This window comes from Somniosus microcephalus, chromosome 7, assembly GCF_052327205.1.
Source record: "Somniosus microcephalus isolate GS21.2 chromosome 7, FLI_Smic_1.0, whole genome shotgun sequence".
In the NCBI taxonomy this organism is placed as follows: Eukaryota; Metazoa; Chordata; class Chondrichthyes; order Squaliformes; family Somniosidae; genus Somniosus; species Somniosus microcephalus.
The window spans coordinates 83,703,502-83,719,154 of record NC_140993.1 but is presented as its reverse complement, the minus strand read 5'-3'; the positions used below and the strand labels follow the sequence as shown (position 1 = coordinate 83,719,154).

At 46.6% G+C, this 15,653-nt stretch overlaps 1 protein-coding gene across 1 annotated transcript in view; it reads right to left on the bottom strand.

Moving 5' to 3' along the window:
* The window catches only part of pip4p2 (phosphatidylinositol-4,5-bisphosphate 4-phosphatase 2), a 99,208-nt gene that overhangs the window by 11,890 nt on the left and 71,665 nt on the right, over nucleotides 1-15,653 (bottom strand). Inside the window, exon 6 of the mRNA XM_085992690.1 lies at nucleotides 6,895-6,985. Within this exon, the coding sequence (XP_085848816.1) occupies nucleotides 6,895-6,985 (91 nt within the window). The remainder of the gene's footprint in view (nucleotides 1-6,894; nucleotides 6,986-15,653) is intronic.

Sequence of the window (15,653 nt, the reverse complement as noted above, 5' to 3'; positions counted from 1 at the left end):
AGCCACACCCCAACAACGGCCCAACTACCGCAGCAGTGTCCCAAGGCCAGACAGCAGTGCCCCAAGGCCAGAAATGCTACTTCTGTGGCCAGGCAAAACACCCCAGAGCGCGCTGCCCGGCGAAAAACGCGATCTGCTCGGGCTGCAGGAAGAAGGGACACTACGCTAGCGTCTGCAGGGCCAAAGCCACCCCGAACCCCAGCAGCGCCGCGTGTGGGCCATGCGGGCCGCCATTTTGGACCTCCCCGGCCGTGTGCGAATCACCGGTACAGCAGCCATTTTGGACGCCTCCAGCCACATGGGGATCATGGACGCCGCCATATTGGACGACAGCCGGGACGCAGCAGGCCCCCGACACCGCCTCATCTGATACCCGCAGCGACACACCGACCCCTACGCTGGCATCCGTTACACTGGACCAAGCGAGACCGCACCAACTGGCCAGTTCCACAATGGACATTAAGGTAAATGGTCACGATACAATCTGCCTTTTTGACTCTGGGAGCACGGAGAGCTTCATCCACCCCGACACGGTGCGGCGTTGCTCTCTCCCAGTCCTGCCTGCGCAACAGCGGATTTCTATGGCCTCCGAGTCCCAGTCGGCGGACATCGGCGGCTACTGCGTGGTGACACTCGTAGTAGACGGGACCGTGTACGATCATTTTAAACTTCTGGTCCTGCCTGACCTCTGCGCTGCCGTCCTGCTGGGGTTAGATTTTCAGTGCCACCTTAAAAGTGTTACGATGGCGTACGGTGGACCCCTACCCCCACTCACAGTCCGCAGCCAGCAGCTTCCAAACTGCCCGCCGCGCACCAGGTGCAACCTCTCCACACTCAGAGTCACCCCCCCCCAACTGTTTGCTAACCTCACCCCCGACTGTAAGCCCATCGCCACGAAGAGCAGGCGATACAGTGCCGGGGACAGGGTTTTCATTAAAACCGAAGTGGAGCGGCTCCTGAAAGAAGGGATTATTGAGGGCAGCACCAGCCCCTGGCGAGCCCAGGTTGTGGTCGTTAAGACCGGCGAGAAGCAGCGCCTGGTCATCGACTACAGCCAGACAATAAATCGCTACACCCTGCTGGACGCCTACCCACTCCCCCGTATAGCTGATATGGTCAACCAGATCGCGCAGTACCGCGTCTTCTCGACCATTGACCTGAAATCAGCGTACCACCAGCTCCCCATCCGCCCTGAGGACCGCCAGTACACTGCCTTTGAGGCAAACGGCCGCCTCTATCACTTCCTTAGGGTTCCCTTTGGCGTCACCAACGGGGTCTCCGTCTTCCAAAGGGAGATGGACCGGATGGTAGATCAAAATGCGTTGCAGGCCACTTTCCCATATCTGGACAATGTGACCATCTGCGGCCGTGACTTGCAGGACCATGACGCAAACCTCGAAAAATTCCTCCGCACCGCCCAACTCCTAAACCTGACATATAACAAGGAGAAGTGCATATTCCGCACAAACCGCCTCGCCATCCTTGGCTGTGTTGTGGAACACGGAGTCATCGGCCCCGACCCCGACCGGATGCGTCCCCTTATGGAACTTCCACTGCCCCAAGGCCCTGAAGAGGTGCCTAGGGTTTTTCTCCTATTACGCCCAGTGGGTCCCCTACTATGCGGACAAGGCCCGTCCGCTGATCAAGTCCACCTCTTTTCCCTTGACGGCAGAGGCCCGCTTAGCCTTCCACCGTATCAAGGAGGACATTGCCAAAGCCACCATGCACGCAGTGGACGAATCCATCCCCTTCCAGGTGGAAAGCGACGCGTCCGACTTTGCCCTGGCCGCTACCCTCAATCAGGCGGGGAGACCCGTGGCCTTCTTTTCACGAACCCTCCAAGGCCCGGAGACCAGACACTCCGCTGTTGAGAAGGAGGCCCAGGCGATTGTGGAGGCTGTGCGTCATTGGAGGCACTACCTGGCCGGAAAACGATTTACCCTGCTCACTGACCAGCGTTCAGTTGCTTTTATGTTTAACAACAAGCAGAGGGGCAAAATCAAAAATGACAAGATCTTGAGGTGGAGAATCGAACTTTCCACCTACAACTACGAGATCTTGTACCGGCCAGGGAAGCTAAATGAACCCCCGGATGCGCTATCGCGTGGCACCTGCGCCAGCGCGCAGATCGATAGACTACGGGTCCTCCACAATGACCTCTGCCACCCGGGGGTCACCAGGTTCTTCCACCTCATCAAGGCCCGCAACCTGCCTTACTCTATTGAGGAGGTCAGGACCATGACCAGGAACTGCCAAGTCTGCGCTGAGTGCAAACCACACTTTTATAGACCAGACAGGGCCCACCTGATAAAAGCCACTCGCCCCTTCGAGCGCCTGAGCGTTGATTTTAAAGGGCCTCTCCCCTCCTCCGACCGCAATGTGTACTTCCTCAATATTATTGATGAGTACTCCAGTTTCCCGTTCGCCTTCCCCTGCCCGGACATGACCAGTGCCACGGTCATTAAATGTCTGAACAACCTCTTCACCCTGTTCGGCTTCCCCAGCTATATCCATAGCGACCGGGGCTCATCGTTTATGAGCGACGAACTCCGTCAGTACCTGCTAACTAGGGGTATTGCCACAAGCAGGACCACCAGTTACAACCCCCGGGGGAACGGACAGGTGGAAAGAGAAAATGCGACAGTTTGGAAGGCCGTCCTGCTAGCCTTAAAGTCTAGGGGCCTTCCAACCTCCCGCTGGCAGGATGTGCTCCCCGATGCGCTCCACTCTATTCGGTCACTGCTCTGCACTGCCACTAACGTCACCCCTCATGAGAAAATGTTTGTCTTCCCAAGGAAGTCCACATCAGGGACATCGCTACCGCCATGGCTGACGTCCCCAGGGCCGGTCCTACTGAGAAGACACGTGAGGACCCATAAAACGGACCCCCTGGTCGAGAGGGTCGACCTCCTCCACGCCAACCCCCAGTATGCTTACATCGCATACCCGGACGGGCGGGAGGACACAGTCTCCATAAGAGACCTTGCACCCTCGGGGACCACAGTAACCCACTACCCACTACCACCCCCCCCCACGATCCGATATCCAGCCCCAGCAGACGGCAGGCCTGGGCCCCGCGACCCGCTCGACATCTACGAGGACGACACGCCTGTGCCACAGCCTACGCTGGACTCGACGCCGGAAGCTTCACTACCCCTGCCGTCGCCACGCCGATCACAGCGGCAGACAAGACCTCCGGAGAGACTCCAATACACTAACTTTTAATACACTTCACCCCGCCGGACTCAATTTTAAACAAGGGGTGAATGTGGTAAACCACTGTTTGTATTCCTGTTTGTATTCCACTGTGTACATGCCTGGACATGCCTCGGCTGACTCCTCCCACAGGTCCTAGTATAAAGGTGACTGCTCCCCAGCCCTTGTATCCTGGACCGGTCGACCACTCGAGGCAGACCTCCATTCTGTTGTTAATAAAAGCCTTCAGTTACTCTTCTAACTCTCAGTCTTTTATGAGTAATTGATAGCGCATCATGTATTAATTCTCAATATAACACACAGACTTAACATAGTCCATTACAGGAAACCAGGAGCTATCTGTTGTAAGCAAGGCCACATAGCTGACAGGAAAATACACATCAATGCAGAGATTTGTCTGCATAAAGGTTTGCCTGGTAGGACTCCTTTAACCCAGAAGGAAATCTATACATCAGTTTCTTCTACATCCCAATGACAAAAGCAGGAAAAGGACACATGCAGGAGCATACCAACGACGAGATGGTTATTGATCAGGATCTTCCCTCAGTAGGAAATCACACATAAGGGACACTGCTCGGATTACTAAGGCCCCAATATGGCAGGGAGGCAGGAAATGTGCACACATTTCCAGCTGCAGGTATGCTGCCTGCCATATTGGGTAAGGGAAAATATGGGGAGAGATCCCTTACCCACGCCTGAAGCAGACATTAAGCCCTTTGCACATTCACGCAGGGAAACTGGCCCGAGAGATTGCCTGCAATGAAAATGGTAAGAAACTTACTTGAATGTGGAGCAGGAGCTGCTCCCAACGTCAGCGCTCCTGACCGCCACCTCCCCCACCCCCCCCCCCTCCGCCCCGCAAATCTCCACCGCTCCCGACACCCCCACCCCTCAATCACCACCGATCCCAACCCCACTCATCGCCGTCGCTCCTGGCCAGACCCCTGATCTCCCTTCTGCTCCGACCCAGACCCCCATCCCAATCCCCAACAACACTTACCAGAGGGCTGCTGTGACACTAGCAGATGCCCAAACTTGGAGTGCTCATCACCAGCGGGCTCTCCATCAGGAAGATTAAATTGAGGGGCAAGGCCCAATATCTGGAGAGCCTTGGGCCTCATCATTCAGGCATGGGGAGCACAAACTACCTCCCCAACATGCCCAAATACTGTCACGGCCCAATTTCTAGGCCAAGAAGTCCAACCAACCCTAAGCCATACAGAGACGGTTCTCCTTCACTCCTAGGACCCTGATTGGCATATTAAAAGCAGCTTATTGCATGAATTATGCAGGCACTTTGGGCGCCCTGCAGTCGATTTCTTTTAAAACAGCGCCAGCTGCATCATCAAGGCTAACAGGATAGTAAGGTGACTGACTTCATTTTGAGGCCGTTATTGCCCTGTTAATACTAGGTACTAGTTAAAATTGCCACCAATGTGTTTACATTGGATCAACAAAAAAAGGTGGTGATTCAGGTTTTTTAAATTCTGAATGGTGTAGGTAATACAGATGTGTCTTTCAGTTCTATGCTCAAGTTAAATAACCTGTTTATGTAGAAAATTAATAAGCCTGAAGCAATACTTAAGATTAGAAGAAATGTCCTTCTTTCAGAGTGGTGGATATTTGGAACAGGCTCCCAGGAAAAAAAGTTAAAATTGTGTTAATTAACTCCTTTAACAAAAAAACAGGATAGGTATCTTGTTAGAAGGCAGATTGAAGATAGGGGCATCATCTGGTTGATTACATGAAACATAATGGGTCCATAGGATATTTGATTGCAACTAGTGATGTTTCAATGTTCTTTATTCTTCCACTGTCAGTGACTTGACATTGCTTTACAGTGTATACACAAGCAGGTCATTGCAACTAAATAATGGATTATGCTGTAAGTACAGTATCAGATTACAAACAGGACTGGATGAACCAAATATGCTTACGGCTATGCAAGTTTATCAATGACATCTAGTTTTATTACTCAGTGGTTAGCTTGATTGACCGACAAAAACCTAGATGCACATCACTTTGGACATGTTCCATGTTTTAAAAAAATGAGGATGATCCCTTCGGTAGATGTGGAGAAGTTATTTGTGTAAAATCAGGTGAAATTAGAGGTATGAATATAAACTAAACAAACCATGCACTAAATGTAACCAGAAGCATCTGAAGCAGAAATGCACTTTTTTTTGAATAGTTAGTTACAAATCTATGAAATAATGAAATGGCTTGAACATGAATGTATGCTGTTGGGATTTAGAACATTTCAACTGTGGAAATCCATGAGCAAGAATTGAATGACGATATTTACAATACTATAAACATTTTGAAATGATTCTTCCTAGAATTTTACTAAATTACCTTTGAGACAGGAAAGAACTTTTGCAAATTTTCCCCTCAGACCATTAAATAAGTAGATTACAGCCATAGGATAGGTAGAATGTAAACTGCCTGCACAAGGTCCGATCTTTCCCCCACCTTCCCCGCCATAATCTTCAGAACCCTCTGCCTGCGATCTTTATCTCTTCCCTCCCCGTGATCCGATCTCCCCCACCCCCACAATTTCCAGAAGCCTTCCCCTCACAACAAAGGCTGTATATATGTCTAGTATTCCTAGACTATTTAATTCTGATTATAAAGGTACGTTCCTTTCTACAGGCAAAATGAAAATAAAGACCCAGAATTTGCGGTCAGTGGTTAAGCTGCCCACAAAGATCTCTGTGGCGAAAACTTTAGTTTTCTTGATGCTAATTTTATTACAGCGCTGTCTATAAGGGATCTCCAGCGTCCACCAGCAGTGATGTCATCAAGCTGGCTTAGCAGCCAATCACATTGAGGAATTCTCAGACAGCAAACAGGAAATAAAAAGCAGCTTTTATCATTCACTTTTTAAAATTTTCCATGAGCGAAATAAAGATTGGGACATACACATGGGTTTTAAGGTAGTAGCTGAAATATCAAACTTAAAAAATATATTTATTTTAAAAATCTAATAATTTATCATCGTAATGGAGAAATTTAGCATTCCATAAATATAAAGTTATTTTTTCAGGGCCAGAACTTTTCAGCAGCATCACTCAGAAGCAACTGCGCAGCTCTCTGCTGGTCCCTCTTGCAGCCTGGGACCAGATTTTCTGATGTTAAATTTCGCACATGCGTGAAACTGTGAATGGGCCGCGCAGCCAAAAAAATTAGCAGGAACATTGCTCAGAATGCCGTTTAAAAACCCAGTTACACCTCATTGAACAAGGCTTAACTTTTTATGGGTTTTTTAACAGCGATATTAGCGCGGAAAAGGGGGCATTTTCATCAGTTCAAGTGATTTCAGTGATTGCTGGCTATGGGGAGTTCCACAGCGCAACCGGTGGCGCAGCAGGGAAAAACTGACCGCAACTTCAGGAATTCCGTACTTATCTGCGCATGCGCTGAATCCTGAAGTTAAGGTTAGTTTCAGACGGTAATGACGACGAAGGCTGACAGTTTCACCGTCATTACCACTGCAAAAATCTGGGCCCTAAAGTTTAGAACAAACAGAAATAGTGCCAAGCGTAAGTGGGAATACATTTACAAGACAGAAAAAGTTATTACATGCAAATATCAGGAAGTAAAAACACAATACATAAATGTCTTGCGAATCAATACTGTTTTTATATAAGTGCTTCAACCTGATTAAGTTCTACTTACAGTTAAACCAACTCCAATGAAAACACATATCATTCCAACAGTAACATATGCACAGCAACGCCTTCGAGGCAATGCACTGCCAACAGACGATCTAAAAGGAAACCGAAATAAAGAGCTGCTTATATTGCATCTGTACCGTGTCATCATCAGTAAGCTATTGCAACATTGTTCCATTTTTTACCTCACTGCCACAATCTGAATACATAAGGACTAATTTTACAAAATCACAATTCCTGGCAGGTGAAGCTCGCTTGTAAAATTACCTCTATAATAACCACTCAGGATATAACACCAAATAAAAAGCACATTTTATACCTTGTATAGAAACATTTAATTATTTTCTTCAACTACTGTGTGAGTTTGTCACCAATTAAAAGAGGGAACTGTAATTTCTTCATCTTTTCTGGCATCAGCACCCTATTGGTCATCAAGTGACCTACTCCACAATCTAAGCCAGTCTTGTTATAAGCAAGTTGTCAGATGGCACACAAGCAATCTAGAGATGACAGTCCCTCTGAATTTCTCTTTATGGGAAAGGCCTGACCTTTGCTTACTTGCTCCCTGCAATTATATTTAGGTTAGGAATTTGGACGATTAAAACCGACAAGATTAAAATTGCACTGCACCACCATGCCACCTAGATGTAAATTTTATATTTAGTGAATGTAGCTATCAATCCCAGTAACTTTCTCCAAACATGAGACAAGACATAAAATTTATATTATCCAATTAAGTTTTTTTCCCCAAATTTGAGCACACAAACACAATCATAATTTATGTGCATGACAATGATAAGCAAAGAGCACCGTCACAGCAAGTGAAATAGCGCATGCAATACCTACAACCAATTAGAAAATGAACATTCCATAATCAGCACACTATAAGTAAGCATACCCAAAAACAAGAAAAATGTGTTTAAAATTCTGAAACACATACAGCGCATTCTGCAACTGTATAAACAGAGCACATAAACCTCTTGTGCCACTGATGTCATAGTATAGATGTTCAAGTTTGAGAGCACACCTCACAGGCGTTTGCTGGTGAAGTGGAAATGTTGCTGCATAAGCTGGATGCGAGCACTGTTTGCCATTTCAGGTCATCCTTCTCAAAACAGCAGGGCAGCTTGCTTGGCAGTCAAGCACAATGCTGCATACAGTACCTGTGACCTGGAAACAAATGCAGATGACTGCACATTCGAAGGAAGCTTTCAAGCTAAGCTCACCAAACAGTTCCTTGTACTACTACATGGCTCATGTATGTATGCCACATAGTGTTGCCTGGCAACCTGTTCCATATTTACTGCTTGCTCAAGCTGAGCCTTTACACCTCTTTCATTGAAGCATATCCATAGAGCACAAATTACTGCTGTAAATTATAGTAAAAAGCTTTGGTTCACGCTCATCTTCACGTTTGAAACATAAAAGCCCTGTAACACAACCTAGCTGCATGATCCATGGTCACGTAATTGCACCCTGCATGGGCTACATCTTTGTATGATAGCAAAATACTGCAGATGCTGGAAATCCAAAATAACAGAAAATGCTGGAAAAACTCAGCAGGCCAGGCAACATCCGTGGAGAGAAATTAGAGTCGACGTTTCGGGTCTAACCCTTTTTCAAAACTGAAAAGGAAATGAAATAGATCGAAAGGCAGGGCTGCGAGAGAACAAAAGAAGTGAAGAGACATTAAGAGGTATTCAAAACGAGACGAGATGGTGATAGGACTAGTGGAGACAAAAGACGGCTCAGATTAGGTGTGAAATGTTCTGGCAGGATGAGAGACAGCTGCCATGTGGGAGAGAGAAAAAAAAGAAATGGGGGGGGGGGGGGGGGAGGGAAAAACCAAAACAAAGGGGTGGATAAAAAAAGTAAAAATGTAATAGGGGCCGAGGTTATGATCTGAAATTGTTGAACTCGATATTGATATCTCTTCACTTCTTCTGTTCTCTCACAGCCCTGCCTTTCGATCTATTTCATTTCCTTTCCAGTTTTGAAAAAGGGTTAGACCCGAAACGTCGACTCTAATTTCTCTCCACGGATGTTGCCTGGCCTGCTGAGTTTTTCCAGCATTTTCTGTTGTTACATCTTTGTATGTCTGTCACTGTATGTGCTCCTTCAACTTACATGCCAAGACTACTTCTCTGCTTGCACGAGATGGCAATTAATACAAGGGCACAAATGCAAACATGATGAGGGTTCAGAAATTACAAGGCTTGGACTCCCTTGAAGGAAGACACCCTGGACAATGTCACCTGTAATGCATTGTGCAGCTAAGAGAAAATGAAGCACCAGCCTCTCCAATGCTACGGGCTAGTATCATGCTTATCTTATCAGGCGTACACTCAATCACAGATATAGTAATCTGGGATGTTATGATTAAAGTTATCCACCAGGTGGTGCTGTAGCCAATGCTGCTGCTAAGGTCAGGGGTTGCTTCCTGTCAAGGTCAGGGGTTAGCTTCCTGCTGAGGTCAGCAAAGGTGCAATGCCTGGAAGCAGACCTGCCTGGTTGTCTCGCAGTCGTTCAATAAAGTACTCGTCTTAATCCTCATACCTCGCCTCTTCGAGTTCCTTGTCTCACTACATGGATTTATCACATTTGGCGACGAGGTAAAACAGGACCCTGAATAAGAGAAGTCTGCCAGGACGTTTAAACAACAAAATCACGAGCTGCAGTTAGCTACCAGTTGGAAGAGAGCATGGCTGCCACGGTAGGAACGGTCTCCGCTTTTGATATTCAAGCACAAACTTGGGAGGAATACTGTGAAGTGTTGGTTTCTGGAGGAAAAGTGCTACAAGTGTGGGAAACAAGGACACATAAAACGAGCTTGCAGGGCGAAATCACCTGTGGAGGAATCCAAACCAAAAGGGGAGGACAGCAAAACCAAGGGAGAGAAGTGAAAAAACATGGAGCACACCACATCAGTGGGGAAGCTGAGGAAGAAGAGGACATGTTCATAATGTATGGCATGTTAGAGAACATTCCAAAAGTGGCTCCTATCACATTGCAACTGACAGTAAATGACTCTAAGGTGAACTTTGAAGTGGATACAGGGTGCGGCGTGACCATAATGAACAAGGCAGAGTACTCAAAATTGTGGAACTGTGCAAAAGTTCCAGAGTTAAAGCCTTGCTCCCTGCATCTTAAAACATATACAGGTGAACGAGTAGCGACATTAGGTACAGCTAAGGTAACTGTGCAACACAGGGACACAGTGGAACAGCTACCTGTAGTTATAGTATCGGGTACCGGACCAAACCTGTTAGGTCGGGGCTGGACAAAAGAACTTAAATTAGACTGGGGAGCAGTACATCAAATAGATGCAGGCAAACAGTTGACTTTGCAAGAAGTGTTGAGTGAACATGAGAATGTGTTCAAGGAAGAACTTGGCACATTTAATGGCCCCCCAGCTAAGATTTATGTAGACAAGGAGGCACCGCCAAGGTTTTTTAAACAACGACCTGTGCCTTATGCCATGAAGCCAAAGGTAGAGGCTGAGCTTGACCGTCTATTGAGAGAGAACATACTGGAGCCAGTGAAATGTTCGGAATGGGCAGCTCCCATAGTACCTGTTTTAAAACCGGACAATTCGGTAAGACTCTGTGGAGACTATAAATTGACAGTCAATCGGGTGTCCAAACTAGAGCAGTATCCTATTCCCAAAACAGAGGATCTCTTTGCAAACCTGGCTGGAGGGAAGAAATTCACAAAGTTGGATATGAGTCATGCCTACGTGCAGATTACACTGGATGACGAATCAAAGAAGTATGTCACCATAAATACATACAAGGGCTTGTTTACATATAACCGCTTACCGTTTGGTGTCTTATCTAGTCCAGCTATCTTCCAGAGGACAATTGAAGGTGTACTGCAAGGGATTCCACATGTTTCCATCTATCTGGATGACATTCTGGTGACGGGAAGAACCGACCAGGAGCATCTGAGCACTCAGAGAGGTACTACAAAGATTGGAGAGGGCAGGGTTCCGGCTCAAGAGGAGTAAGTGCACTTTCCTGGGGAATGAGGCAGTATTCCTGGGACACAGAGTGGACGCCACCAGGCTCCATCCACTCAAGGAGAAGGTACAAGCACTGCAGGACGCCCCTGCTCCTACAAATGTGGCTGAGTTAAAAGCTTACCTGGGACTGCTGAACTATTAGAACAGGTTTTTACCAAACTTGGCAACTGTGTTAGCACCTCTTCACAAACTACTGCGCAAGGAGACACAGTGGCAGTGGGGAGAGGAGCAGGGGGTTTCATTTGAACAGTCCAAGAAACTGATGCTGTCGTCGGATGTGCTGGTTCACTACAATGCAGAGAAAGACATCATTCTCTCTTGTGATGCTTCACCTTACGGGGTGGGGGCAGTTCTTTCACACTGCATGGAAGATGGAACTGAAAGACCAATAGGGTTTATGTCCCGAACTCTAACACCAGCAGAAAAAAACTATTCCCAGTTAGACAAAGAGGGGTTAGCAGTAATGTTTGGGTTACAGAGGTTCCACTAGTACATATATAGCAGGAAGTTCACCATATGCACCGATCATAAACCGCTTATCTCTCTTTTCAATGAAATGAAAGCAGTTCCACAGATGGTGTCACCCCGGATCCAGAGGTGGGCCGTGACGTTGAGGGCATATGAGTATGTCATCGTCTACAAGGCGGGCAAGTACCATGGGAACGCAGATGCCTTGAGCCATCTTCCACTGCCAGGCACACCTATCCGTGCAGCTCCAGAGGACAGAGTTTTGATGTTGGAGGACACTGACACAGCACTTGTGACTGCAGAGCAAGTAAGAACATGGACAGGTAAAGATCCAGTACTGTCTAGAGTTCGAGAATATGTGGTGAGGGGATGGCCACAGCATCCAGAAGGGGCTGACTTCACAGGAAAACAGAGCTGAGTGTGCAGGATGGTTGCGTGTTGTGGGGAGCACGAGTGATTATTCCACAGCCAGCACGACAGTCTATCCTAGAGCAACTACATCAGTGTCATCCTGGGGTCTCACGTATGAAAGCCTTGGCTAGGAGTTACTTGTGGTGGCCAAAGCTAGATGAGGAGATAGAAAATCTAGTCAAGACATGCAGCACTTGTCAGGAACACCGGCAGGCACCGGCAGCGGCTCCTCTCCACCCCTGGGAGTGGCCAGATAAACCATGGAGAAGACTGCACTTAGATTATGCGGGTCCATTCATGGGGAAGATGTTCCTCATAATCATTGATGCACATTCCAAACGGATGGATGTTTATCCTGTAAATTCTGCTTCCGCCACTACTACTATAGACTGCCTGCGTCGGAGCTTCAGTAATCAAGGGCTACCGGAGATCGTGGTAAGTGACAATGCCACTTGTTTTGTGAGTACAGAGGCAAAAGAGTTCTTGAGAAAAAATGGCATAGTGCAGGTGACCTCGGCCCCATATCATCCGTCCTCAAATTGACTTGCGGAGAGAGCCATATAAACATTTAAAGAGATGATGAAAAAAAGTGCAGAAGCACGGGTTCTGTTCAGCTACAGAATAACACCTCAATCCACCACAGGACTCTCTCCTGCTGAGATGTTATTAGGTCGTAGACTACGCTCCACTCTTGACCTTGTCCACCCAGACCTAAAAAGGAAAATGGAAAACAGACAAAACAAACAAAAAGAGAACCGTGACAAAAGAACAAAGAGCCAAAGTTTTGGAGAAGGAGATGCGGTCCTTACCAGGAATTTCAGTTATGGGCCCAAGTGGATTCCTGGCTTCATAGACTCAATGACCGGTCCCGTATCATACAAGGTCATGTTGGGAGATGGTAGGGTAGTACGCAGACATGCAGATCAGATACTTACCAGACAAGGGGAAATTGAAATGAAGGTTCCAGATGCAATGGCTGAGGACAGGGTTGCCCCCAGTTATCCAAGTGCATCTGTGGTGCCACCACCAGGGACAGAGACAATTCCACAGGAACCCATTCATCAAGAGGAAACCATTGTTGCAGAGTCAGATACTCCGAGCACTGTTCAGGAGCAGCTGGTGGCTTCACCACAAACAAGCAGGGACTTTACTGTCAGACGTTCACAAAGGACTCGCAAGCCACCAGAGAGATTGATACTGACCTGTTAGATTCATCAAGTATGGAACATGGTGAATGGAGACTTCTTATGTGACCCTTAGGATGGTTGTTTGTTAAGAAATTCATACTGAAATCTTAAGGGGGGGGAGGGATATAGTAATCTGGGATGTTATGATTAAGGTTATCCACCAGGTGGTGCTGTAGCCAATGCTGCTGCTAAGGTCAGGGGTTAGCTTCCTGCTGAGGTCAGCAAAGGTGCAATGCCTGGAAGCAGGCCTGCCTGGTTATCTCGCAGTCGTTCAATAAAGTACTCGTCTTAATCCTCATACCTCGCCTCTTCGAGTTCCTTGTCTCACAACATGGATTTATCACAACAAACAACATACACAGTTAATATTTTGTAATTTGAGCTTTGTTGGAAAGTCTCCCTTGGAGAAAACATTGTAATATTGGTTAGTGAGCCTGAGGTGGCAATACCGAGTGATTTACAGGGCACAGGTGAGGCGGAGCAAGTGGTGGTAGCAGAGGAGGAGCAGGAGCTGTTCATCATCAAAGACCACCTGTACTTTAAGTAAAAAGAAAAAAAAGGACTTGCATTTATATAGCGCCTTTCACAACTACCGGACGTCTCAAAGCGCTTTACAGCCAATGAAGTACTTTGAAGTGGAGTCACTGTTGTAATGTGGCAACAATCTTGTCACACTCTTGTTACTCATTCACAGATGAAATTTCTAGCTATGCTGGCCAATGAATCAGTCAGTTGTTTCCATACATTTAAAGGCAGTACATTTGCTGATAGAGCAGATGCTGTCTTAGCTAGACTGGAAGGAGGCTAAGCCAAACAAGTTGAGCATGTAGGTAACTCAGGAGAAACTTCTTTACCCAAAGAGTGGTAAGAATGTGGAACATGCTACCACAGGGAGTAGTTGAGATGAATTACATAGATGCATTTAAGGGGAAGCTAGATAAGCACATGAAGGAGAAAGGATTGGGTTAGATGAAGAGGGGTGGGAGGAGGCGCATGTGAAGCATAAACACAGGCATAGACCAGTTGGGCCAAATGGCCTATTTCTGTGCTGTAGACTCTATGTAACTTTACCCATCACAGAGAGTGTCAATTCTATAATCCATGCAGGTTGGTTGCAGGTGGCCTTGGAGCAGATGGTACAGCTCGTCAATGGAACAAAATTCAGGTCCAACTGCTCCCTTATTCTGCTGTCTTCTTCCAATACAAACAGCCTTGACTGATCATCTACACCCCTGAGCCTTATTAAAACCTCAATCAACAGCCAGACATTAGCTTGATGTCTTGAAGGGTCTATCAAAATGACTCTCCGATCCTTTTTCTGATCCGATTTGGCCAGTATTTTCCCCATTAATTCTGCAATCTCATTGCATATTCTATATCTGTAAGTGCATTATTTTCAGTTATCTACATCAAAATGCATCTGCCATTGTCCTCCCCAAACAGTCTAAGCCCCCTGTAGCTATTGCCATCCTCCACAATATAATCTCTCCTGCTTTTTGTTGTTATCTGCAAACTTTAAAATGATACTACCAGTCATTTATTTCTTCCAGATCATTTATGAAAATGTTGAAGAGTACCAGCCCCAACACTGAAAGGAAAATCAGGCAGGGTGTATAATGGGTGGCCAATCTGCTACCGTCTGTTTTGCACCCCTGCCAAAGCTGAATTTCACCCCCATGTCTGCTAACTTCCTGAGCTAGTTTCTTTTAATGAGGCACCTTATTAAAAGTTTTACTAAAAGCCAAGTATATCAAAACTACACTCACCCCATTCTCCATATATTTTATTACTCTACGAAAACATTGTATTAAATGCTCTGGTATAACTTCCTTTTTGTAAATCCATGCTGACTTTTAACAATTAGTTTACATCTCTTCAAGTATTCCACTACTTGTTAATTGATTCCAAACTTTCCCGCATACTGATGGGAGACAAACTGCCCCATTTACCTTTATAGTAAAACTACATATGCTGCTCTCCAGTCTTCTAGTACCATCCTCTTTTTCAATGACTCTAAATATTTCTGTCAATAGCTCCTGTTAAAAAATATCTGGTGGGGAGGCAGAAATCTGGTACAGCAGCAGAATAGAAAACCTGCAGCTGTTTAAAGGGACAATGGCAGCACTGGAGGAAGCAGGCAACATGGGTGACAAGGATGATAGCCAGATAAAAGAAATGAGTGGCACACCTCAGGAAGCTGGAGCTGCACACCCTTATTATGGAGACAGAACAGGAAGGACGTTGTGGAAGGATGTAGCCATTTCCTTGAACTCCATAACTCCTTTGCAGTGCTGGAAGAAGTTTAACGACCTTACCAGAGCAACCATGGTAAGCTTCCAGTGAAGCTTCCCCTTGCATGTCTCTTTAAAGGTGTGGCATTCATTACCCCTAAAGTGCCAGAGGAGACAAAGCTGAAAGTGGGATCTGACAGTGGGGAACAGGTATGCCATTGAAATCATTCCCCTCGCTTTCAAGCCTGTTGCCCGAGATCTCTGGGGACCCGCTCTAAAAATAAAGAATGAGAATCTCACTCAAATCAGACATTGATAACCATCTTGGAGGATCTGCGACAGATGCCATTGTCATGGCAGAGTCATTCCTATTCTCAGTGCCAATAGCTATGGATTCAACACATTACATCTCAACGTGTGGCAACTGGCAGCACCAGGAACACAT